At 35.1% G+C, this 26,742-nt stretch overlaps 2 protein-coding genes across 7 annotated transcripts in view; both read left to right on the top strand.

The window, feature by feature from the left end:
- Nucleotides 1-918: 918 nt before the first annotated feature.
- The window catches only part of LOC127843859 (furin-like protease kpc-1), a 38,218-nt gene continuing 12,394 nt past the window's right edge, over nt 919-26,742 (top strand). Inside the window, exons 1-14 of one of the 5 annotated variants that reach the window (XM_052373722.1) lie at nt 919-1,305; nt 5,591-5,683; nt 5,920-5,988; nt 6,123-6,257; nt 6,506-6,597; nt 6,899-6,990; nt 7,424-7,605; nt 8,171-8,362; nt 9,042-9,151; nt 9,474-9,583; nt 10,375-10,492; nt 11,549-11,683; nt 11,827-12,107; nt 12,458-14,376. In XM_052373722.1, the coding sequence (XP_052229682.1) occupies nt 6,150-6,257; nt 6,506-6,597; nt 6,899-6,990; nt 7,424-7,605; nt 8,171-8,362; nt 9,042-9,151; nt 9,474-9,583; nt 10,375-10,492; nt 11,549-11,683; nt 11,827-12,107; nt 12,458-12,744 (1,707 nt within the window). In that variant the 5' untranslated portion in view covers nt 919-1,305; nt 5,591-5,683; nt 5,920-5,988; nt 6,123-6,149 and the 3' untranslated portion in view covers nt 12,745-14,376. The other 4 variants (XR_008032383.1, XM_052373720.1, XR_008032385.1 and 1 more) reach the window with 4 other exon arrangements.
- The window catches only part of LOC127843860 (furin-like protease kpc-1), a 36,871-nt gene continuing 35,657 nt past the window's right edge, over nt 25,529-26,742 (top strand). The window contains exon 1 of one of the 2 annotated variants that reach the window (XM_052373727.1): nt 25,529-25,876. In XM_052373727.1, coding sequence (XP_052229687.1) covers nt 25,724-25,876 — 153 coding nt within the window. In that variant the 5' untranslated portion in view covers nt 25,529-25,723. The remainder of the gene's footprint in view (nt 25,877-26,742) is intronic. The other variant, XM_052373725.1, reaches the window with a different exon arrangement.

Here is a 26,742-nt window from a genome sequence, read left to right on the forward strand (position 1 = left end):
TTTCGCTCTTATGAAAATATTGATTCCCATCCATTATTGCGATCTCGAGACTCTAGGACGATGACAGTCAGATAAATCAAAAGATCAAACTGAAGCCAGAAAACGGACATTTATCTCAGAACAACTTTTAAAACATTAGCTAATCACACACAGCATTTTGATGAACCTCAAATGGCTGTTCGACACACGCGGACATGCATAACATATCGACGAAAAATGATACATTTAAATTAGGCAATTGCATGCTCTGTCTGGACGGCATATATTGCTCGCATAAGCCGACCCTAGGTCTGTGTGAGGGCTAAGGGGTAGTCTTTTCGTTGCTTTCCGTCCGGCAAGATTTTGTTTCAGCTCTGTCCTTTAAATATCTGTAAAGATTATAGTATAAATCTTCGGGTTTATAATTCCCTGGACCAAACAGAAAAAAATAGATGTTTCTAAAACTGTGGAAGTTTAACATACGCAACAACAAATGAAATGGTTAACAACAATGACAATTAAGTTTGCGTATAAAATAAATATACATTTACAGTTACCATAAATTGTCATAATTTTGAGATATTTACACCATTTTAATAATCTAATTATAAACAGCAATATATTTATTATTTGCGTCAAATATTATTTGTTTATACATAACCCGTTATGTGTCCTTAAAATAAGCTTCAACTGGGTACACACTAATTGTAACAGCTTGGAACAGCAGTACAATAACCACGTGTTAACCACGTATAGCTAGCTAGTCACAAGTTAGCGTTCACAAAAAGATTCATGTTACTTCTGACTTATCGGAATATGGTGTAACCGTTTACGAAAATATTTCTGTTAAATGTTTTATTATTTAACTAAATCACATAAACGTTAATTAAGCGACATAAGTATCATTTTTTATATCAGCTTGCTCACGTAAACCTTAACACTATTAAATTGCTGTTACAAGTTCGTTCGTAATAATTATCATATTAATTAACCTCTTCGCGAATAAAATCGTGTTACCACATAAATATTCTGAAAGTTATTATCTGGACATTTAAATCTCAACACAATAGCAGTCGTTATAATACTAATTCGCTCCCGAGGTCTTCCAAATTATTTGATAACTCGAGTACGACGCAAGATAAATAATACGGAACTTAAGTGGATATGAAAAAGTGGTTGCGAAACTTATAATGTGATCGCACGGCTGTTCTTTTTTCACTATAATTACGGAGTATTTTCTGTTGTACTTAAACTTCCCTAACTTAAAATTCCTGAAGATTATGAACTGAAATTAAAGAGATTTGCAAGAATGTAAACATGTAACAGGTTATTATAGTTCGAAACGTTTTACTTCGTATCAATATGGATTTTAAATTGACGCGTCTCGAGTGTATTGATTGCTACCCGATTCATATCAATTTTCTTTTCAACCATGTCTTTTAACGACAAATCTTATTGTCCATAATAAAAAATGTACAAACGAATGTGAACAATCGACGTTTGAACATCTGAGTGGTTTAACAGTGAGATCATTGTTTTAAAATGCCACTTAGATACACATTGGTGTTTCTTCTAGCAATAGTGCTCGGACAAATATCTGATTACACCGATAAATTGTTCTTTAAAGTAAACGATGAAGACTTTGAACATGTTTCAGGTGTTTTAAGGAAAGAGGATTATACATTTGTGTCACAGGTTTTTTATTTTGCTTTATATTTTCTATGTGTGTCTAATGATTGCTGTAAATCTCTATCAATAATGCGCATTGTCGGGTCGTTTCAGTCTGACATAATTTTTTCAGGGTAAATATTGTCAAACTGAGTCGTATGAATTGTAGGGAAAGACACGTATAGGGTATTAAAAGGAGAAGCAATATCATACAATAGCCTCCTCTAGCCGACAATCAAAGTCATAGCTTGCTATTGTGAAATGTGTTCCAAATCTCAGGCGAATCTGAAGTTGGAGAATTGTGGCATAACCCTCGTGAGATTTATAAGACCGAAGACATTGAAAAAACATGAGACAGGATCGAAATTACACTTGGCGTATTTAACATTTATTATGATATTCTATTATTTAAACGATTGTAATGAAAGCTATACAAAGTGGGTCTCAAATGTCAAGCGGTTACGTATTTGAAAATCCAAACGTTGTGCAAGTTAAAGGTTTTATTACGGGTTTAAATGTAGACTTGACGTTGTTGACATTTTTAAACAAGAATGCCAAGGTTATATTTATAATCATTATAAATAAGTTATGTGTAAATTTGACAAAGCCTTTAATATAGAAGAATATTTAGATTTACTTCCTAGACAACTGCGCTTATTTTTTGTAAGATTAAGAGTATCTGTACACCTGTTGAGAAACCAAACTGGGAGATACGCTCAGAATAACATTCCACGAGATGAACGTTATTGTCAGTAATGATATGACATAGATTTAAAAGAGGAATATCATTTTGTTTGTATGTATTTTGCTGTTACACTTAGATAAGAAAACAATACGTAAGCCGTACCCATATATAAATTATTTGTATATACATTCCATAAGATACGAGTTTCATGTGACAAATCAATGATTTAAAACGCGTGTAAAGTTATCAAAAAGGCTTTGCGTTAAAAGAAATGCAATTCTTAACAATTATGTTTCGCCTTTATAGAGCCTACGTGTACTTACCATCGATTGCATTAATTTGTGTCTGTCTGTCTGTCTGTCTGTCTGTCTGTCTGTCTGTCTGTCTGTCTGTCTGTCTGTCTGTCTGTCTGTCTGTCTGTCTGTCTGTCTGTCTGTCTGTCTGTCTGTCTGTCTGTCTGTCTGTCTGTCTGTCTGTCTGACTGTCTGTCTGTCTGTCTGTCTGTCTGTCTGTCTGTCTGTCTGTCTGTCTGTCTGTCTGTCTGTCTGTCTGTCTGTCTGTCTGTCTGTCTGTCTGTCTGTCTGTCTGTCTGTCTGTCTGTCTGTCTGTCTGTCTGTCTTTCTGCCTGCCTGCCTGCCTGCCTGCCTGCCTGCCTGCCTGCCTGCCTGCCTGCCTGCCTGCCTGCCTGCCTGCCTGCCTGCCTGCCTGCCTGTCTGTCTGTCTGTCTGTCTGTCTGTCTGTCTGTCTGTCTGTCTGTCTGTCTGTCTGTCTGTCTGTCTGTCTGTCTGTCTGTCTGTCTGTCTGTCTGTCTGTCTGTCTGTCTGTCTGTCTGTCTGTCTGTCTGTCTGTCTGTCTGTCTGTCTGTCTGTCTGTCTGTCTGTCTGTCTGTCTGTCTGTCTGTCTGTCTGTCTGTCTGTCTGTCTGTCTGTCTGTCTGTCTGTCTGTCTGTCTGTCTGTCTGTCTGTCTGTCTGTCTGTCTGTCTGTCTGTCTGTCTGTCTGTCTGTCTGTCTGTCTGTCGGTTCGCCCATCCGTTCGTCAGTCCGTATGTCCGTATATCCGTCCGTTGTTCCGTCTGTCCGTCTGTATGTTTGCTGTCTGTTTGTCTGTCACCATCACTTTTCTGACAAGATACCATGAGAAATACAACACATGGCCGGCACCAGAATGTATATAATTTGTAAAAACACTTTACACGGTGCATCGTTTTTAATGTTTCACAGTTCTCATGGGAAATGATTATACACTAAACATGTGAAATATTAGACACCACCACAAACATCATTATTATTTCATTCAACATGTTAGTCTTGCACTTCGTTCGGGTTATTATTACACCCTTTTCATGAGAGTTATTAAAGACCTCAATCACCAGCATTGTTTATTTTCGTCAGCAAGTTGGTCATCCACCTTACAATGAAAATATAAGACATCGCTACCACCAGTATAATTATTTTTGTAAATACCTGTTAAACACTACTCATGGGATAATGGTCTAAACTAATCACGATAAATATACGAAATCACTTCCATCCGCATGAATTTTAAGAACAGTATCTTCATAAAATCCATATTTTTTCCTGCATATGTAGATTCATTATGATTCTTTATTAAATATGTGATCAATGCCTAATAAAATTAAATTTATTTACCAACAAATGACACGAACATATTCTATTTGCAGAAACAGACTGTTAAATTATTATATTTTGAAATATAAATTGCGAAATGAGTTTTCATACACTATACAATTTGTTAACTCTTTGTTTATAAGTTGATAACATAGGGGATCGAGTATTGATATTTAATCAAAATTTAACAAACAAATTGTTTCCTAGGGTATGTCAATCTTGTAACATAACTTGCGTTTTAAACAAGCTATATACTATAGTACGTTGTTTGATATAAGTTTGGTCTTTGTTTATTTGTTTATTTATGTGCAACTTTAAAATATGTATGTTAATCAATGAATCAATAGTGTGAAACCATTTAGTTTTCCCCCGTAGATATCATATAGTTATGGGGCTGAAAGTTAGTTTAGTGGTATTAATTGTCTTTGCTGGAAATTATTACCCAACTTATTATTATAAACCGTGAGAATATCGTTTATTGATCCTAAAACATCCGAAACGAATGCCTAGCATGTCTATCCGTAGTATCGGCCCTCTTAATGAATACATACGAACTATGGAAGTGAACAGATACAAAAACACGCAAGCGTTATATGTCAATCTATACTTAAATGTGTATTTTTTTGGAAAACTGCATTGAAATCGACATTGTTTTGACAAAATACGGGGTAGATTTATCTCCCTGTAGTAATCTGTATCACGTACAATGGTTCTCATAATATCTGCCCTTCTGATTGGTTTCTTGGATGTGTTACTACGCGCATGTGCATGTTCTAAAAGTAGTATCATAATGGAAAAACGAGATTCATGCCATGCTCATGTTGTTCTCTTTTTTTTACATTTTATACAAAATAAGCGGCATAAAAAACATTTGACAAAGTTACTATTACTCCCAAAAAAACTTACATACATATATAATCGTGTGTTACGTAATTTAAAAATCATAGCATCAACCTGGAATAAACATGACATTTTTCCAATTAACACGAGAGTGATCTTCGTCATAGCCATGGATAACCATCAAATAAATAAAAATTGAAAAAAATCTCTTTCCAGTACTTCTTGAGGGTTTTTCGCTTAAATCACGATACAATGAGGAGGGCCGATACTATGAGTAAAAGGGAAAATGTTTTAATGCATGTACAAGAACGTGTTAAGTGTAAAGCAATCATGACCAACTTGAAATAAAAGCGATAACAGTCAAATTACGCAAGCTCTTTATGAACTTGAGATTTATAATAAGGCAAATACTACAAGTAACTATTTGGCAATCATTTTTATTAGCATTGTGCGTATGTGTCTGATCAGAATAAACGCGAAACTTAAAGCTACAAAATAGTAACCTGGGCAATTCGCTCCATATCAATAAGTCGTGTTACTTTTATTGTCTAAGAATAATTCACTGAAACTATTAAAAGTAAATCACTACATAAAATACTTTCACATAAATCTCGAATAAATTGACAACTACCGACAAACAATAGGAGCCATCAGAAAGAACAAGTTAACTGCACACTGTTATGTATGTTAACGTGTGACCAATTACACAACTTGTAAAATACTAAGACAGTAATTGACTTCATTCTTAATGTTAATATTAATCAAGCACAATTTCTTCTGTTTGTAAAGATCATTTCAGGCATTTACGTTTTCCAAAAACGAGGGTTAACTGGGAAATTGTCAGAAGAGGACTTACAGTTGATCAAGAGCTATGATGACAAGGTAAGTTGTTTACTGATGGCACAACGCGATGTACTATAGCAGTGATCATTCTTTAGAACCATTGGCGTGAATCATTTAATATCTTTAGTAAATTTTTATTTCGACTTAATATTTAGAATATCAAATAACTTGATTAATTTATAGACTGTTTTATACTGCCATGACAATTAAAAAAAAATACATGCATGTTCATTTTAAAATATACCAGTTGTTCGTATAAAACATGAATATTACAGATACAAACGGTTGAGCAAGTCAGGAGATGGCACATACAACCTACATCAGATGGTCTGACCGGGCAAAATGTAACTATCGCCATTGAATTTATGAAACACATAATTAGAACAAGAAAATAAAGCATTTATTTCGATAATATTCAATGAATTTTCTATGTAAATATAATTCAATAATAAATGTAATCTGCACACTGTTCAAAAAGCTTGGTGTCCATGACTCGAGGTACGGAATGGGCATAGGAGATGCGTGGAACTTTAGCATGACTGGAGAGAACGTTACACTAGGGGTGTTAGACGTTGGCGTGGATATCACACATCCCTACCTCCTGGACAATATTGTGAGTATCCATTTGAGTGAGGTTTTTGTTTTACTTGGGGATATATTTTCCAACGTTAAATAAGTAACAATTATCTCTTTATTGTTGAAAATCCTCATAAATTTTATGACTTACAGGATAAGGGTCAGTATCTATTCGATTCAAAACAAAAACACATTTTGACGATGAATTATAATTGAATAATATAAAACTGAAACAAATCTTGCTCGGAAATTTGTAGCGAATATATAGTATATTTTCATAAAAAGGCTCAGCAATTGAGTTGGAACTACGATTCAAACACTTCTGACGTTTCCCCCGGATATCAACGTAGCTATGGAGAATTTTTACAGTTGCAAGAGTGAGTTGACATCACATCAGTTTCTATAAGAAAATAACTGTTTCGCAATGTCAATTGCAATTAATCATCATGTATATCGCATATCAAACAGTTCGTTATTTCTTAATGCGGCCGTTGTCAATATAAATTAGTGGATTTGTTTGTTAGTGGTGAGGGTATTTTGCGTTCACCTCAAATTCTTTGTTTGTATCATTCCCTGTCAACACAATATCTTCAATTTTTTTCTTTTTATAGTTATTCATTTGCTTCGATGTTTTCATTGCTCTCTTATTTGTTTCGTTATAACTGATGTTTCTTCCAGCCACGGAACCAATGTATGCGGTCTCTTGTCAGCGAACAGCAATGAGAGTGCACCATGTGCTAAAGGGGTTGCTTTTAAATCAAAACTAGCCAGTAAGCTTTTATTGTGTAACCTTCAGCTGTGAGCCGATATTTCAATACATTATTTTAGTATTTTCGATGACATTTAATTAAAAAACTTTTTAAAATTACAACAAACTTTTGAAATATTATTGGCAATATTTGCGCCTGTTGTAAATGTATGTGCTAGCAGCTATCCGTGAATCCGTGCAAATATTAATTCAATGAACCTTGCTGAGAAATCGAAAGCTTTCACTTATTAATCCAGTGCGGTCATCTGGGCATTATAAATATGTGTATTATGTTGTTTTGGTGATTTCTATATTTTTCTTTTCTTTTTTAATTAGTTTATTATTGTGTTTGCCTGTTATTGCTGTTTGTTTTTGTATGGGCGGGGAAAGTTTTGACTTAGTTCAACGAACTCGTGTTTCAAACGCATCTGGGATTCACTTTGTTTATATTTCAGTAATAAAAGTTGCTCATCTGGACGTTAAAGTAGGTATCCTCGCTGACGACGACAATATTGCTGGAGGATTAGCACATAGAACAGATACCATCTCAGTATACGTGAACGCATTTACTTACAGGAACACTTTTCGAAACCTCAACTTCGCCACCGAAGTTGTGTTGGAACAGGGCACACGCATTGTATGTTATGCTGCATTTTTTTATAATGTTAACACAACATTAACGGGGCATATCGACTGCTTTCCACTTAAATCTAGTTACGTATTAGAAAATCGCGTGTTCTCTTTTTCACACATGTTTCTAATGGTTTTTTAAAATTCTTCACACATTAAAATTAGTCTTTGCTTTAGACACGTCAATGAAACTCAACAATCTAATTGATACAAGCCGTTAAGTATATTTTCCAAAAAAATATAAATGATAAAAACGCAAAAAACTAGGTGCAATATTTTAATTTTGTAGATTTTTTTACGCTCAGCACTAAAGTATAAATAAAATCGAAGGTAAACTTTATCATTCGTACACTTTTAAGTATGATATTTGAGTGAGCTTTTCAAAACGTTATTGAAAATCGTTCCTTATTACAATTGTATACATGTTTAAAAATAAATAAACAGGTTTCATGCGAATTTTAATCGATACACATGATTGATGAATCACATAACGTGATATTGTTCAGACAAAATGAACGAGAAGAGCAGTCATCAATAATGTCCTTAAATTATTACTTCCTCCACATTATTAGGGAAGACAAGGCAAAGGATCGATGTTTGTTTTTCCGTCAGCGAAAATCGGAGGTGGACTTGAAAACAAAATACACACTATCGTCGTCAGTGGTGTTAATCCAAATGGAAGTGTTCCGGCGTCCGTTGCTAGCAATGCTGCTGTCCTTACTTCAGCGCTTGCTTACAGTTTTTCTTTGATGTCTGCAGGAATGGTATCGTATATCAAACAGTTACAAATGCTATATACAAATTCCTCATAATTGTTTGGAAAAAAAGAAGATACAATTATCATAATTATTAATTATAACGGCTATGAATGAGTATTTATCATACGTTATGCACTGTTTTCTATGTAATATAACAATCATGATGTTGCTTTACTTAAAAATGTGAAGTTCAGCTGTGTGAGCGTTTTCATTGTCTTCTTTTTGTTTTTATTACGACATTTCTGACAATGACGTTGCTACGTTAAGTGACGTCATGAACTGTCATCTGCTGTCCGGTTTTATCATGATCTTTTCGTAAATAACAATTTTCTTTGATTAAATATATTAAACAAAGATCTGCACTCATTGTCAATTTCATACCATGATTTATTACACTCGCCATAGCGATTTGTTAGCACGCGAGCCTTTCCTGAACTCATTAAAAAGTATGGTATGAAATGGCTATTTCATCCCCATATAAACATATTTAATAACATATTATTTATGATTTGTTTTTAAATGACGTGTTATCTTTAGCATTGATCTTGTCTACAAAGCTATATTTAAACTTACCGACTTTTATATGCAAAACTATCGCGATGTTTTAGTGTCGTTTTTAGTTATATTGGAATCCGCGAAAGACTTAGGTGTATATCAATTAAATACTATCTTTTTTCTTTGACAGAGTACCACAGCAGGCATTTATTCAGATAGAAAATGTACGGACAAATTCGGGGGAACCTCAGCATCAACAGCTTTTCTGTCCGGTATACTGGCACTTGTACTCCAAGCTAAGTGAGTTTTTGATTTTACTATTTGTCAATCTTTCCATACGTGTGCAAGAATTACTTTAAATACTTCATATACCATTAAATTGCGCGGAATTAAAAAAAATCTGAAATTCTATGCGTGGAAACAAAAATTTATGACAGGTTTATTAGAAATTTGATATTAAGATTGTTTGAAGGAAGATTCTTGAAAACTATTTATTGACTTACAAATAATTAAGTATGCATATATTCTATAAACAATGTACATGTATACCTTATTTTCAACATAAAATTTAACCTTAAACTGTACGTTTTAAGGTTGGCATTTAGTTGTTGGTTACTTACAGCCCAGGTCTTTCTTGGCGTGATGTTATGCATATCATAGTACAGTCATCCGAACACGAGTCACTGAAGAGTGAATCTTCCAACTTCACACCGAACGCAGCAGGCAAATATTGTAAGCGAGCCATTCATAAATATACACCTATACAAATACATGTGCTTTGCAAGTGCAAGAGATTGTTTTCTTTGCCATTAAAATATATCGTGTGCTATGTTTCACCAAGAGTTTCGCAAAATACAAAACGAAAGAATAGTTAATATATATATTTGTAGATCCTTTGTAGATGTGTTCACAGCTGTTGTGTATTTTTTGTGTACAACTATTTGTGTCATTTTTAATGTTTTTGTTGTTTTTTCACTTGCATTAAATAAAAGATAGCTGATCCTACAAGAATTTCTTTGCTCGAAATGTTTCTAAATGTTCAGTATTCCCAAATACTAGTATAATCCATAATTATGAACTGAATATTTACTTGTTAAGCTTCATAATAACGCACAATATAGTGTTTATTTTTTCATGAACCACTAAAAACATTTGAAAAGTCTCGACTGGAATATATTATATGGAAAGCATGAAAAATAATAAAGAAGCATAGCATACTTAAAAATATTCTTTTAGAAAGCCAAACATAATTGTTTTCATATAAATTAAATACGCTGTGATTCGTTGCATTCCGTGGGCCACTCAGCGTACTTGCATGTGAATAACTCCTGCGCTTAAGCGACTATATCGAGATAAAAAAGCGTTAGGTGTTGGTTTAATAGAATTTCTTATATAAAATAATTTTTGAGAGCCATGAAAACAAACTTTACACATCAGATAAACCTTTTTACCTGGCCAAGTCGAAGACTCACAAGTTAGGTTTTTTTAATACTGTAACTGAGTTTACAATACTATTTTTACAGTTCACGCCATGTTTGGCTTTGGCTTAATAAATGCTGAAAAAGCTGTATCACTGGCAAGAACGTGGACCCCTGTCGGAAATATGTTCGCTGTTACAGGAACGCATCTGTCTCAAAGAAGGTTTGTATTGAATGAATATCACGATTTATAATATACATATAGATAATCTGCCTGAAATACAAGTGCATTTTGGTACCAAAACAGAAGATTATATCCGAATTTTTAATGTTAAAGTGTGAAATCTGTTTGGAAAAAGAACGCAATACTTTTATGTTTTCTAAAGACCGTTATCCGTTAGGTTCCGAATGGCATTGAGAAACACTGAGCTTTTCTTTTCGTTTTTTTTCAATTTTTCAAGAATATCTTTATTTGTTTTATTGAAAGGAGCTAATGGAACACCGACTCATTTCGCCACTGTAGCAAATCAGCCACCTCACCAAAATTAGCATTTAAAAAAAGGCAATTAGTGTTGAGATGGTCTTGATAAATGCAGATGATATTATTAACATGATTGACATTTTTCGCATTTATCCTGTGATTCCTTTATATACGACCCCCTAACTTAAAAATACATAACAATGAGGCATTCTATGTGTCATACTTTGCATGCTCGATTTGAGGTCCCGCATAACGTCCATTGTAAAATCGAATCATCATGATATGTGCATACACACTGACTATTTTTGAAGATTGAAAAAAACAATCGTAAAAATATAGTGAAATAAGCTTATCGCGGTTCCCGATTTACGGCTTTTCAAATCAATGCATCTTTAAAAAACAGAAAATAAACTACATGTATGTATAAACACAGGTTGTATCTTTTTGTTTGTGAGCTAGCCACCAGATGTTGCTTTCGTGAAGAGATTACGTCAAACATATTTTACTTAAAAGCAGTTTGAACTTTTTAAAGAGGGGTGGCGGATTTACTGACTATAACATTATTTTATTTTTCTACACTTTATAGGCCTCGCTTATTATTTTGCCTGTGTAAAATAGTCGATATTAAGATTATGATGTAAGCAAATGCACAGTGAAGGTAACTTGATCTTTGTAAATGATTTTTTCTGATCTGTTCACAACTTTATAAAATATTGTTTAAGTACCGTCAAAATGTGACTCCTTAAGGAAATTCATCCGTTTATTATAAAGTGAATATTAAATGACAGTAGTGGTTAGTTGTAGACCACTCGTTGATTATGTTACATCGCATCCCTGCTGGCTCCTGAAATACATCGTCACAAATCAACTTGTACGGTACAACACATCGGAACAACACAGTAACGATACATTTCGACGCGTCTCTTCTAAAATGTATTAAAAAACCACTTTGTAATTCAATTTTAAATCACAATGACACATTTGTGGTATGGCCTCCTCATTATTGTAGGATATTCAAACAATTTGTATCATCATTTATTAATCATACCGCATAGTATTGTTTTGTGTTTTTTTAGTTGCAATGATATGTCTTGTTCGTTCGGATTCGAAATCAAGTGCGCACATTATTGCTCATGTGCATCCACGGTTGAGCAAGTTCAGGTCTCCATCACTTGTCACACGTCGAATCCCAAAACGACAAGTGTGTACATTACTTCGCCAAGCGGTACCAAGTCAATTCTTGTACAAGAAGGCCAAATCAGCACAAAGGACATCGTAACGGATGTCTTAATGAGGTCCGTGAATTTCTGGGGTGAAAATGCAACAGGTCTTTGGATTATCAACATCAGCATCACAGGTAATAAATGACCAATATCAGCACAAACTAGTTTGAATTTATTGGCAGAATCTTTACCGGCATGTTACCTGTCTCCACGTGACTGAGACAGACATTAACACAGTGCGTGATGTTTTTTTCAAGAAATGAAAACAGCACAGCCATAACTTGTATTCTATTCAGAACATCTTTTATGATGAAACCAAATACATATAAAAAAAGTCGCTATCCCAAAGTTGCTAGCTGAACTAGTGGATTGTTGTTCTTTACGCAAGTGAATTAAATGCATAATACTATCATTATTTTTTCTCTTTAAAAAAATCCGCCATTATTTAAAAGCGTTGTTATTTATGTTATTAATTAAATTTCAGATGGGACGATATTCAACGCAAATGTTTCCTCAATCATTATTTCTGGAACAAACGCAATTGCATCGGGTGACATGCCCTGTGAAGAACTACACAAATCTATGACGGCCTCACCGCCTGGACAAGCCACAGTTTCGGAGGATCTCATGGATTCGAATGCTAAAACACCAAAGCCACGGGAAAAGTCTGCACTTGAAGCAACGATAGCGGTGCTCTTCCTTGTTTGTATCTTAATCGGGTCGATTATATTTTTCTACCTAAACGCAGATCATGCTCCAGTTATTCCGTAAAATAATATTCTGCCGTTAAAAAATCTCGAATACCGATAATTGGTAAGGGTGTCACAATACGCTCACCTTACGATACGATACGTATCGCGGTACAGTGTGTACGATACAATACGTATCGCGATACGTATCGTCAGATGGAAACAACATACAAACCATTTAAAACCATTTTTCAATTTCATTTAAAGACCTCTACATATACCATACGTCATACAATATACAAAATACCATATTATGTCATGAAAGTACACGAAATGACAATTAGTAATTATTATTTACAAATCTAAAACTTTGATTAAATATGAACACGAAATTATGAATATGTTTACAAAATACGGACTGCTTTATGTTTCTTTTACTTCGATAGATTATTTAAGTTAAAAATAAAACGTGGTTACCAACTAGTCAAATTGGCTATCTTTGCTTGTGTCCTGGCTATATTTGCTTGTGCCGTAAAACTCCAAGCGCAATTCGTAGAACAAGTTAAATATTGCACCTTGTTTCGTGACGTAGGCGACACAGCACATGTTTGAGTGGTTGAAATTTAATTTTAATGGTTTCAAAGATTTAGCGAAGTTCTCAGCGGAATCACAAAATTACAGCTCCTGCTTAGGAAATTCGTAGCGACTAAAGTCGTGATATAAAGCAAATGTTTATACGAAATAAGCGCCTACCACTTTCTTACTGATAACACAAAATGCTTCCATATCTTTAATTAAAAGCTCGCTGAAGGTGATTTCAATTCAACTTCCGCCATTTTTGGGCGAATTACAGTTACTTCCCTTAAAATGCGTCATGGAAAATGCCGTACCGTACCGTACCGTACGGACTCAGAGGCGTATCGTGAACCGTACCGAGGGGAGACTATTACGATATACCGTCCCACGGAGTACCGTGACACCCTTAAAAATTCGACAGTCGTAACTGTATGAAAAGTGTAACCGCTACTTGATGTTGTATTTTTACTTGTGTTAAATTTGCTTCAACTCGTTTATATATTTCTATTCAATTATGCAGGTGATATATATCTGTGATTACATTGTTTTCTTGTCTTTTTTTTGCAAACGTTTGTAGCTGATTGTTATCTGTGATACGATTGTATTCATGTCTTTAACTATATGTTATGTTTACTAATTTTTATTGTCTATAGTAAGTTTAAACTTGTAATGCGCCTCATCCCTTTCTGTATCTTGTTTACTGTTATAGTGTTGTTGTTGCTGCTTTAATTCAATGAATAAGCAGTTGTATGAAAGAACAATGTTTAAAATTTTAACACAATGATTATGGTATTAGTAAATGTACAGCCATCGAACAATCATTGAATGAGCAAATCATAAGTCAGTATTAGCCTACAGTCATGACACGATATCGTTAGCACCGACAAATACTGTCATGAACTGTAGGAATAATAAGAACACTTAATTCTTTATTGTGCAACAATTGCTTTAATTGAATTTTTATGTTTTTCAATATATTTCATTTCCGTTTAATTCTTTTTTATTCATCTAGCTGATCTTATTTACCTTAAAACTTAGTTTCGGCTGTTTAAAGGGGCCTTTTGACAGATTTTGACATGTATTGAAGTATGTCATTAAATGCGTTATACATGTTGTATTAATAAATGTAAACATTGAATCTAAAAAGCTCTAGTAAAACAAGAATAAAATTAAAGCTAGCAAAAGTAACCCTCAACTGGGCTCGACCCACTGACCCCTGGAGTAAAAGTCTATCGCTTAGACCACTCGGCCATCCGTGTTCATGACATGGGTTACGTATTTTATACTTTATATAAGCAATCCTCTTAGTATCCCAAAATATAACGAACACAACAAAACACTCCAAATTATTCAATCGTTTCGATTTGCAACTCTTTATAATTTTCCGGTGTTTAAATCGCCAAAAGATTCATATAAGGATATTTCAGAGCATGGTTAATGTTCAGTATTACTGTTTCCTCACTAATATCATTACTACAACGAAGATTTGCGAATCTGAAACCATTTTTAACCAGGTTTTCCGAAGGAAAAAACTAGTTATTAGATTGGCGAATGTCGGCGGGCGGGCGGGGTGCGGGCTGGCGGGCTGGCGGGCTGGCGGGCTGGCGGGCGGAACAACCTTGTCCGGCCCATCACTTTGTCGTTCATTGTAAGATTTTAAAATCATTTGGCACGTTTGTTTACCATCATTAGACGGTGTGTCGCGCAAAAGAATTACGTTGATATCTCCAAGATCAAGGTCACAATTTGAGTTTGAAGGTCAAAAATGGCCATAAATAAGCTTGTCCGGGCCATAACTTTGTCGTTCATTGTCAGGTTTTAAAATCATTTGGCACATTTGTTCACCATCATTTGACGGTGTGTCGCGCGAAAGAACACGTCTATATCTCCAAGGTCAAGGTCACAATTTGAGTTTGAAGGTCAAAATGGCCATAAATGAGCTTGTTTGGGCCATTACTAAGTCATTCATTGTGACATATTAAAATCATTTGGCACTTTTGTTCACCATTATTGGACGGTGTGTCGCGCGAAAGAATTACGTCACTATCTCCAAGGTCAAGGTCGCCACAACTCAAAATAGATTGATTTTGTAACAATGTAACTATGAACAATCATTAACAGACTTTTTATGCCCCCGGTAGGGTGGCATATAGCAGTTAAACTGTCCGTCAGTATGTCAGTATCATGTATGTATATATGTGTGTATGTCAGTCTGTCCGTCTGTCCGTCCGAAAACAAAACTTTAACGTTGGCCATTACTTTTGCATTATTGAAGATAGAAACTTGATATTTTGCATGCATGTGTGTCTCATGAAGCTGCACATTTTGAGTGGTGGAAGTTCAAGGTCAAGGTCATCCTTCAAGGTCAAAGGTAAAAAAAAAAAATTCAAAGCGGCGTTCTCATGAAGCTGCACATTTTGAGTGGTGGAAGTTCAAGGTCAAGGTCATCCTTCAAGGTCAAAGGTCCAAAAAAAAATTCAAAGCGACGTTTTTATGAAGCTGCACATTTTGAGTGGTGGAAGTTCAAGGTCAAGGTCATCCTTCAAGGTCAAAGGTCAAAAAATAAAAATATAAAAATATTATTTCAATGCGGCGCAATAGGGGACATTGTGTTTCTGACGAACTCATCTCTTGTTGTTTTTTTTCTAATTGAAATCAAGGTCAAAACTTGTACACAAGGGGGTTAACAATACACATTTTGAATTGTCTCCCTTTATCAGACTTTTTTTCAACTGAAAATCTGGTTTTGTGACAATTTTGTACTTTGTTTTTAATTGTGTCAATTTACCAAAACGTGAAAAGGCCCCTTTAAAAAATGATATACCCGTGCTTTTGATTTTTTTTAGAAACTTTATTTTCGAAACGTTGACGTACATTTGTTGTTGTTGTTTAAGTGTCGTTGCTTTTCTGTCGTTTGAACCATTTGCATGTTTTTCATTAATATAGCGGCGGCCAGATCACCATCTTGAAAGGTTCGGGGGAATATTAAACATTTATACTTAAGTTAACGACTTCTCCCGGTAGTACACATACTTATCCCTAAAACTACCAACAGTTGTCCTTCTTGAGTTAGATGTAGGGCTCTCTCTTACCAACAGGATCATGACCAATCCCATCACAAGCATGGCCGGGCTGGGAATCAAACCCACAAACCCAGTATTGACAGTCCAGGATTTAATCAAAAGCTTCAAAGGAGGGTCATGTTTTCCAAATGATCGGGGAAAAAATCTAAATATTATGCCTTAAAAACTTCTACGTAAAATGAATATTCATTAACTACTGGCGAGTGGTTGCTTCGTAAATGTTTGTTGTGAATAACTCGATTATCTAGAATTATTAAAACTCTATTCATAATTAACAATGCAATATAAAATTTCCATCGACGAGATTCGAACCTCGGTCCCCTTTAAGCTAACTCTCAAGCGAAACCAAACAGTCATTTATGCGTAAGAACTTTGGATGTTGACACTTAGTTTGTGGCAGTCGTGTTTGTCAAATAAACGATGAACAGCGTTCAAAACGCTTGATAATTTTAACCAATATGTCTGCTGGTTATCTATTTACGAAACGATAAATAAGTAAATCGTTGGCCAATAATATTATTTTACACTTTGTTTCTAGAATCTTTGACACATTATTTAAAAAACAAACATTTTGCTAATCTATAAACAGTTGTCCTAAAATCTTAAAATTTACTGTTGTGTTAATACATACTTTAATAATACGCACACTTGCTACTGTAAAGTGATAGTTCTTAAACCTTGGAACGTTCAAAATGTGAATTCCTATCTGAAAGGCTTTGCAATGTAAACTAATGAAATGATATAGTTTCACTCTAGTAAAAAATTTGGTAACTGATTGTTGCCAAAGTGTACTGCGTGTTGTGCGGGCTTAAAGAAGGTCGTCAACATGCCAGCATGTTAGAACGACAAATAATACCCAGCAGAAAAACAAATAGGGGGACGATACGACAGTTATGATATGTATCGCATTTCGAACCCGCAAAAACGCCAACACAAATAGACACAAACATACTCACCAAAACGACCAAAACGGCGCCCATATGACAATTTATGAGTTTGTCACCCTTTTTGTCGTTATGGCGGTTGGGTATACATTGGCTTTCTTTCGTGTTGGTGGGTTGCTCACCTTCTCTAAACCCGCCGTAAATTAAGAACTAATATTGAAATCTGCGAGAATAAAAAGTGAATAGTGCATGCATTGTAGGTGTTAGACTTAATGAACTTCATGTCATTTCGCCTCATTTAATGAATGATTGTCACTCCAAAAATAAGATAGTGGTATAATACTCGCTACGCCATATGTTAAGCCTTCGAAGTGTAAAGATAAACTTTTGGGTTTAATTATTGGTTTTGATATTAAGAGGATCGCGTCTCTATTCCCGCTACCAGTAAAGATTTTTTATTCAACGTTCTATTCTTTTTTAGGATACTTGACGCCTATTCCAAATAGTATTGTGTTGTCAATAAAAGTATACAATGGCAAAACAAAACAAATTGAAAAAATGTGTGAAAAAGAAGCTTTATTTGCCAGTCAAATGTTCCCTACTCTTATTAATTATGGAAAAAGTATGTTGATGTTCATGGTTTAGCCGAGTAATTTCTTCCCTATCTGTTTAGGTACCATGTAAAAAAAAATTGATGCATTATGAGTTGGTTGTGAACTAACCATCATTTTATATATTTAAAAATAGTTTTGCTTATTTAAACTAGCCTATATTGAAACTAGGTAGTTCTGAATATCATTGGTGAGACAAGCAATCTTAAGTGAGCAATCTGTGCTATTTCGAGTCCGATTGCTTTTGTTTTCAAATGATGTACTACATTTTTTCATGCTGTTATGTAGTGTATGCAAATGATGGTCTACATGTGTTCATACTTTTATGTAGTTTATGATAGTTGTAGACGAAAGACGATATGTTTCGTGAGTTTACGCAAAATCTAAAACACTCACTCGCAGCATGATTAATTGATTATGGCATCTATATTTTTGCCAAATGCGGTACCCTTGGAAGTGAAGCTTAAACTAAGAAGGTGTACGGGGAAATATTCTTCTATTGTTTAAACAAAATGCAACACAGAAACATTTTGTGAGTCCATAGTTTGTATGTTCCTTTTGCTTCTTGGGAGAGAATTATTTTTTTTAATGGATTATGAATAGAGATTTGTATTTAATTCAGGCTGTCTGAGGCAAGATTTTCACCAACCAAAGCGCGCACGGATAAATAGAAACGATAAGAATGTTGATGGAAATAAAATAATGAACTTGCAGTTTCTAAATTAAAATATTCAATAAAAAAACAATTCTGAATGGTAGTGTGATGATTGGACACTGCTCGAGATCAACAAAAACAATGAAATGTGACATAACTCGTGATTACGCAAGGGATGAAACCTAATTTTGGGAAAGGCCTATTTCAGCCATATCAAGGCAAATACGTGTACAAACGCACACTTTCCATGTGTTAGATGGTTTATCAGTAAATAAATATCCAAACTTTTGCCACTAAGTGACAACTGCAGAATTAAATAAAAGCTAGGGATAGAATTCCTGGAGTAAGTTCAAGACAAATCATCACAGAAGTTATTTGGTAGGGCCGGTGATTGAACCCGCAATTGTCAAATTGTTTAGACCCGTGCCCTAACAACTAAGCTAACCGGATCGACTCATTTTATCGTTTTCACTATTCTATATTCACACATGAGTGACAAAACATTAGGTAAACCATATGTATTTTGAAAAAAGTAAACTGCATTAGCAGTTGCCCTTAATGTTCATCCTCAGAAACAACAGTCTTACTTATAAACTGAACAACAAGCCATTACGGTTGTTTCTTGTACAAGAGAGCCCAAGCCCCCGTCAACAAATTACGTATTTACACGTATGGATGCACGCGGCTTGTCCTATTGTTAAAAAATGTATACTGTAAAGCCGGTTAAATTTGTAATCGATAAACGACCGAAACAAGTTTATAAAGAGGAGATTGTGTATTATTTCTATTGTCTTTATTTCACTGAGTGTAACCAATCAACAATTAGGAAAATGGTATGAAACTATCAAATATATTTTGAAAGTTAAGGTAACGCGAACATATTTTTTTTATATTTGTATTAAAGTATATTTCTTTACTTTCACTTTTGCAGTAATTTGAAATACTAACGTGTAAATATTGAAACCGAGTTTATGTTGCTAAATCGTTTATTTCGCATTGTAGTCTATTAACTGTGCGTTTATATATTGGCAGATATGTCAATAACGGGAAGGTCACAGGATCTAAGTACCAAGCCGATATCTTGGAAAGCACTTGAAAACCCAGCCCCGATCGGGTCATTTTTGTCCAGTGGTGTATCATCCAGTGCTAAAATACCGTCCAGGAATTACTCTGATTTATTAGAAAGCAAACATAGAGAGGGGATAATAGAAAAGGATTTGCCTGAACTCGAAGACGGGGAAACGAAACAAGACAAAGAAAACGAACGCGACCAAGAGATTGGAAACATAGAAAATGACATTCAAAATGACACAAACTTTTTAACAGATGAACTCTCAGAGAACACATTAGAAACATCACAATATATGCTCCAAAACGAGGATAATAGTCAAACTGACATAGAAGGTAGCTTAGTAAGTTGACATACCGACCGCAAAAACACAGATGACACTGTAATAACAAGTGCAAGTTTTGCGACGTACGTTTCGTCACAGCATAAAACTGATGAGTTTGATTTGATTGCAAACGAATGTAGTCTTTAGGTTTAACAATCTAGAGTACAGAGAAGAGAAAAAATACAATAAAACAATTTAGAAACTGAGTTTTCACATCCACCGCTGTGATATTCTCAGTTGTCCAAACCCCTTGAAGAACAAGATGGTCATGAAAAAAACAACAGCTGTGTTTGTGAAACACAATGCCCCTACTGCGCCGCTTTGAAGTCATATATATCACCATTGACCTTGAAGGATGACCTTGACATTGACCTTTCACCACTCAAATTGTGCTGCTCTATGAGATTCACATGCATGCCAAATATCAAGTTGCTATGTTCAATATTGCAAAAGCTATGACGAAGGTTAAAGTTTTGGTTAAAGTTTTGGGACACACACACACAGACACATACAATGACGGACAGGCCAAAAACAATATACCCCCGATCTTTCGATCCGGGGGCATAAAAAGGTTGTTACAGAAGACACTATGGCTAACGTTCTTGCGAACGCATTGTGAGTATATTGTTTTTAAAGTTTTACACATACTTATACATAACCCCATTCGAGTTATCAAGTGTTTAGAACAAGTGTGTTTGTATAAGACAACACAATTAAACGAATACGAAATCTCATTTTACGGTTAATGTCCTAATTCAACTCCTGTGATGTATGTACTACAGTAGAACTTAAATTTGCTCGAACCACTGACCCCTGGAGTCCTGGAGTGAAAGCATATACAAAAGTATAGTATATTTCGCTACCTATGATATAAATCATACTATTGAGTAAGTATTGTCTTTTCTGAAGTAAGTTTTTATTATGATTTAATTCTTTTCAATGGCATTTTTTACGTCACACAATGTGCTGTTTTTACTTATTGTTAATTACATAATTACATATCTTATGACATAAAGATGACGTAAAGTTTACATTTAAATATGTTATTATCGTTATAATTAGACGTACTTAATGTGACCATTGAACTTATACACACAATCGTGAAAGAGTCTAGTCGTTTCGCTCAAATTAAAATGTTGATTCCCATCCTTTTTGGCGATGTCAGTCAGATAAATCAAAAGATCAAACTGAAGCCAGAAAATGTACATTAATCTCAGAAATGGGAACGGGACTGGCTGATGTCTTTCAACCCATCTAAATGTGAGGTCATCCAGATCACAAGGAAGAGAAACCCTATCCGTTCTACCTACTCCATCCATGGTAGGGATCTCAAGGTAGTGAAGGGAGGAACAAACCTCGGAGTCCATATCGACGAGAAGCTGATCATGAACACGCATGTAGCCACGACCGCAAAGAAAGCAAACAACAGCCTCGCTTTCCTCAGGAGAAATCTGACAAGCTGCCCACAGGATATAAAGGCACAGTGTGACCAGACCCTTGTCATGCCAATCCTAGAGTACGCAGGAACCGCATGGGACCCCCACACTAAGACAAACATCAACCAATTGGAAGCTGTCCAACGCCGAGCAGCCAGATTCGTCAAGGGAGACTACCACACTACTAGCAGCACCAGCCAAATGGTGGCAAACCTAGGGTGGCAGCCCCTTGCCGAACGACGCTCCAACGCCAAACTTGTAATGGTGTCCAGAATAACACACTTCCTCATTGACATCCAACCAGAGACCTTCTTCCACCTGACTACCTCAAGCACAAGGGGCGACTGCTCACGTTTCTTGCTATCCTTCTGTCGGACAGACGTCTACAAGTACTCCTACTTCCCCTCCGCCATCAGACTGTGGAACCAGCACCCATCGCCGGGCACCATAGCTGAGAGCGTAGAGGCCTTCAAGAGGGGCATGTCGGCGAAGCAGTAGACCCGAGAGACAGATGTTTTTAACCTTTTAATCAGCACTGTATATAGTTGCGCGCCGTGCATACGTCCCTGTACATAAACCCCATGTACGAAATTGCCCCAGAGGGGATCTGTACATTACTAGAAGAAGAAGAACAACAACTTATAAAACATTAGCTTAACACTTATTATAATATGGACGTATGTGCATATCTATAGAGCATTTTGATGAACCTCACATGGCTGTTCAACACACGTGAACATGCATAACATAACGACGAACAATAATGTATTTAAATAAGGCAATTGTATGCCCATCGTCTGATACCCACGACTAATTCATTCCGTTACTCTCCAGCATTAACCGTGGGACAATATAAGCAATACACGCCGTTTTTACCTTAACTATAACCTTTCAGTAGACCAATGAAATCGCTGTTTTAAAAAAAGAATTCTCTTCGCTTTGGAAGTGTCAATGCTTCGCCTGGATAAAGGCCGCCATAGAAAATAAACCCACACCTGTCCAAGTGCTTCAAAAGACATCGCGTCCATGTAAGAGAATAGAGATACGTTTACTCTGAAGTCGTTTAAATTCTCAAATAAAAAGTATTCGCGTGCACGACGAAATTCCATTTCTACGGACGACGCCAATTTGACAACAAACCCGAAGTCTCTATAGTACGAGTTGTATCATTGGTCAAAATATCCTCATGAAACCGTCAGTGATCCAATAAAATTACTGGATTTGACACACACTAAAACGGTGAAAAGAGTTCGTAATGTCCCACGGTCGATAAATGGAGAGTAGCGGAATTGGTCGAACGTGGGTATCGTGTTGTATGCCCGGTCAGGACGGCATATATTGCGCGCATTAGTCACCCCTAGGTCCGTGTGAAGGGTATTCTTTTAGTATGTAGTATAAAATACATTTACAATGACCCTAGATTGTCTCAATTTTGAGATATTGATACCATATTCATACTCCAATTATGAACAGCAATATATTGATGATTTGCATCATATATTGTTGATTTATAAATAAACCGGTATCAGTAAAATAATCTTAAGCTCACTCCCTTACACTGACGGGAACCAGCATAGCTGGATCAAATCCTTGTCTTCATAACCAACCACGTGAAGAGTGTCTAGACACGTCGTGCAATTATTTTAATAATCTCCACGCAGAGTTGTCATTCGTTAATGAACCAATCTTCACGTAGAGTTGTCGTTCCTTGCTCTCACATACAATCTCTGCCATCACAAGAAAATCTTCCCAGATTTGGTAGGATTTAATTTTATTGGTTTCATTATTATATTATGAAAAGTAGTATCATTTTCTTTTACATTTTGAAAATAGTGGATATGTTAAGGTTCAAAATAAAAAATAATTACCTAAATAAATAACAGAGTAAAAATAACAACGGTAAACTAATTGTACCACGTGGCTAGGCTATCATAACGTTGTTGGTTATGAAGGCAGGGATTTGATCCACCTATGCTGGTTCCCGCCAAATCTCTGCGCGGAGGTTGGAATTTTAATGTTGTTCTTTTTACTTTTGGTAATTATTTTTTATTATGAACCTAATTTTATAAACTATTTTCGAAATGTTAAAGAAAATGATACTACTTTTCATTATATAATACTAAACCATTAAAATAAAGTCCTACCAAAATGGCAGGATTTTATGTAATGGCAGAGATTGTATGTGAGAGCAAGGAACGACAACTCTGCGTGAAGATTGGTTCATTACATGTATGTTGAGGCACGAACGACAACTCTGCTAGGAGAATGACTTCAACTGGGTATACGTTAATTGTAGGCTGTGGTTGATTGTTATATCGTTGAAATATTTTTTGCACTTTTTACTCAAATTCTTTATCGAATCCGTTAAACATTTGTTAAATCAATTACGTAAAACACGAAATAAAAAATGGGCATACATTATTAATTTATATTTGAAGGCAAAATTAAAAAAAATGTTTTTGAATTATTAAAATCTTGTTGATAATGAAGTGGAAATATCAAGTTTATTATTTTTAAGTTGAATAATCAAGTAAGATATTATTCAAAATAATAAATATCAATATAATATCCCTAAAATAAACAATTAAAGGTTAAAATTAAGAAATATTAAGAGGAAGGAAACTCGCGTTAACATCATCGAGGCCCCAATTTAAGGCAAGTGAATAGTGGCCTATACAATACAGGACAAGAACAAACAAATCAACATTAAACACAACACATTAGAGTTGTGATCACTGCCTTGGAATTTTCAAATCAACGCATTATGGGTTTTAAATGATTGGTTTGCGAAATCCAAATGTGTACGTATGAATGTGTTTCATTGATTTCAGCGTTGTAAAATTTAAATACACTTTACCTCACAGCAACCACTTTAAAGTGATTTTATTTACATCAAATTTATTACACAAATAAAACTTAAGTGATGATAAAATAAGTGTTTCAATAGTGTGAGCTGTTTGTTAACTTTAGAAGGCGAGCAAAATAAGCGCTATGACAGAGTGAGGTTTTATTTTAATGTTGACTTTTCCTACATGCCAGTATGTCGATCATGCTTATGATTTTGTTTTGATACCAACAGATATATCGGATCACATATGACGCAGTATTTAAAATTCAATAAACGATTAAGGAAAAAATAAAATGATATGTATTTTCCAGTGTCATAACATTACTCACCAACGATTTTCTTGAATGAGATACTTATGTTGTTATCACCCGAGTACCTTTTTCGTTGGTAAAATTAATAACTGAAACACAAATGCAATATTTTGTATGGTGGCTTGGAACAACATTAGAATAACCACATAAGATTCGCGTTAACCACTTACGTATAGTGTTAACCACGTACGTTTTTCGAAAATATCACGTTCATTAGTTAGCGTTCGCGAAAAGATTCATGTTACTTCTTACTTGCCATAATATTGAGTAATCGTTTACAAAAATATTTCTGTTAAATGTATATTATTTAACTAAATCACCTAAACGTTAATTAAGCGACAGAAGTAACAATGTCAATATCTTGCTAAAGGCAACCTTAACATGATTAAATTGCTGTTACAAGTAAAGGTTCGCACTAATTATCATATTAACTTCTTCGCGAAAGAAATCGTGTGGTGATCGTGTTACCACATACATATTCCGAAAATTATTATCTGGACATTTAAAGTCAGCACAATGAAAGCCGTTATACTACTAATTCGCTCCCGAGGTCTTTCCAAATTATTTGATAACTCGAATACGACACAAGATAAATCAAAGCGCTGAAGGCACTGAAGATGTTCGCTGTTGTCGTCCTTCATTAACTTATGCGCATTGCACAGGCTAATCAGTGTACACAGGCTAATCTTATTAGACGTGCATTAAGCCCCGTTTTCCCTGAAAGCAGCAGATATGTACAGATTTCAATGATAAACACTATACTAGATACTAGACTGGACAATGTCGTCTTACAAGCTGGTATATACACTCAATGCTAGAGCAGAATCATTTGTCATCTGCTGCACACAGGGAGTGGTAATCGTCCCTGGCAGAGTGAGTTGCGGTTCTTACAGTTCTTAAGTCTTCTGAGCACATACTGATTTGCAAAATATGCTCTGTAAATTTAGTCGACCGCTAACGCGACCAACTAATAATACGGAACTTAAGCGGTTAATGAGGAAGTGGCCGCGAAACTTTAAATATGTTGTGATTGCAAGGCTGTTCTATTACACAATAATTACGTTGAATTTTCTGTTGAACTTAAACTTCCTTTACATTGACGCGTCTCGAGTGTATTGATGTAGACCCCATTCATATCAGTTTTCTTTTCTACTGTCCTTTAACGACAGATCCTGTTTCACATAATAAAAAGTATACCAGCGAATGTGAGCATTCAACGTTTTAACATCTGAAGTGGTTTAACAGTGAGCTCATTGTTTTACAATGCCACTCACATGCACATTGGTGTTTCTTCTAGCAACAGTGCACGGACAAATATCAGATTACACCGATAAATTGTTCTTTAAGGTCAACGATAAAGACTTTGAACATGTTGCAGGTGTTTTAAGGAAAGAGGATTATACATTTGTGTCACAGGTTTAGTGTTTCGCTTTATATTTTCTATGCATGTCTCATGATTTTTATAATTCAGTATCAATAATGCGCATTGTCGGGTCGTTTCAGACTGACATATTTTTTTCAGGGTAAATATTGTCAAACTGTGTCGTATAAACTGTAGGAAAATATACGTACGTATAGGGTATAAAAGGAGAAGCAATAACATGCAATAACCTCCTACTAGCCGAAAATCAAAGTCCTAGCTTGTATTGTGAAATGCGTCTCAGACCTCAGGCGAATCTGAAGTTTGAGGATTCTGGCATTACCCTCGTGAGATTCAAAGACCGAAGACCTTGAAAAACATTAGACAGGATCGAAATTACACTTGGCGTATTTAACATTTATTATGATATTCTATTATTTAAACGATTGTGATGAAGGCTATACAAAATGGGTCTCAAATGTCCAGCGGTTATGTATTTGAAAATCCAAACGTTGTGCAAGCTAAAGGTTTTATTAGCGGGTTTAAATGTAGACTTGACGTTGTTAACATTTTTTAAACAAGAATGACAAGGTTATATTAATAATCATTATAAATGAGTCATGTGTAAATTTGCAAAGCCTTTTATATAGAAGAATATTTAGATTTACTTCCTAGACGACTGCGCTTATTTTTTTTTAAGATTAAGAGTATCTGCACACCCGTTGATAATTCAAACTGGGAGATACGCTCAGAATAACATTCTACGAGATGAACGTTATTGTCAGTAATGTTATGACAAAGATTTAAAAGAGGAATACCATTTTGAATGTATGTATTTTGCTGTTACACTGAGATAAGAAAAAAATACGTAGGCCGTACCCATATATCAATCATCTGTATATAAATTCCATAAGATACGAGT

Source organism: Dreissena polymorpha, chromosome 9, assembly GCF_020536995.1.
Source record: "Dreissena polymorpha isolate Duluth1 chromosome 9, UMN_Dpol_1.0, whole genome shotgun sequence".
Classification (NCBI taxonomy): Eukaryota; Metazoa; Mollusca; class Bivalvia; order Myida; family Dreissenidae; genus Dreissena; species Dreissena polymorpha.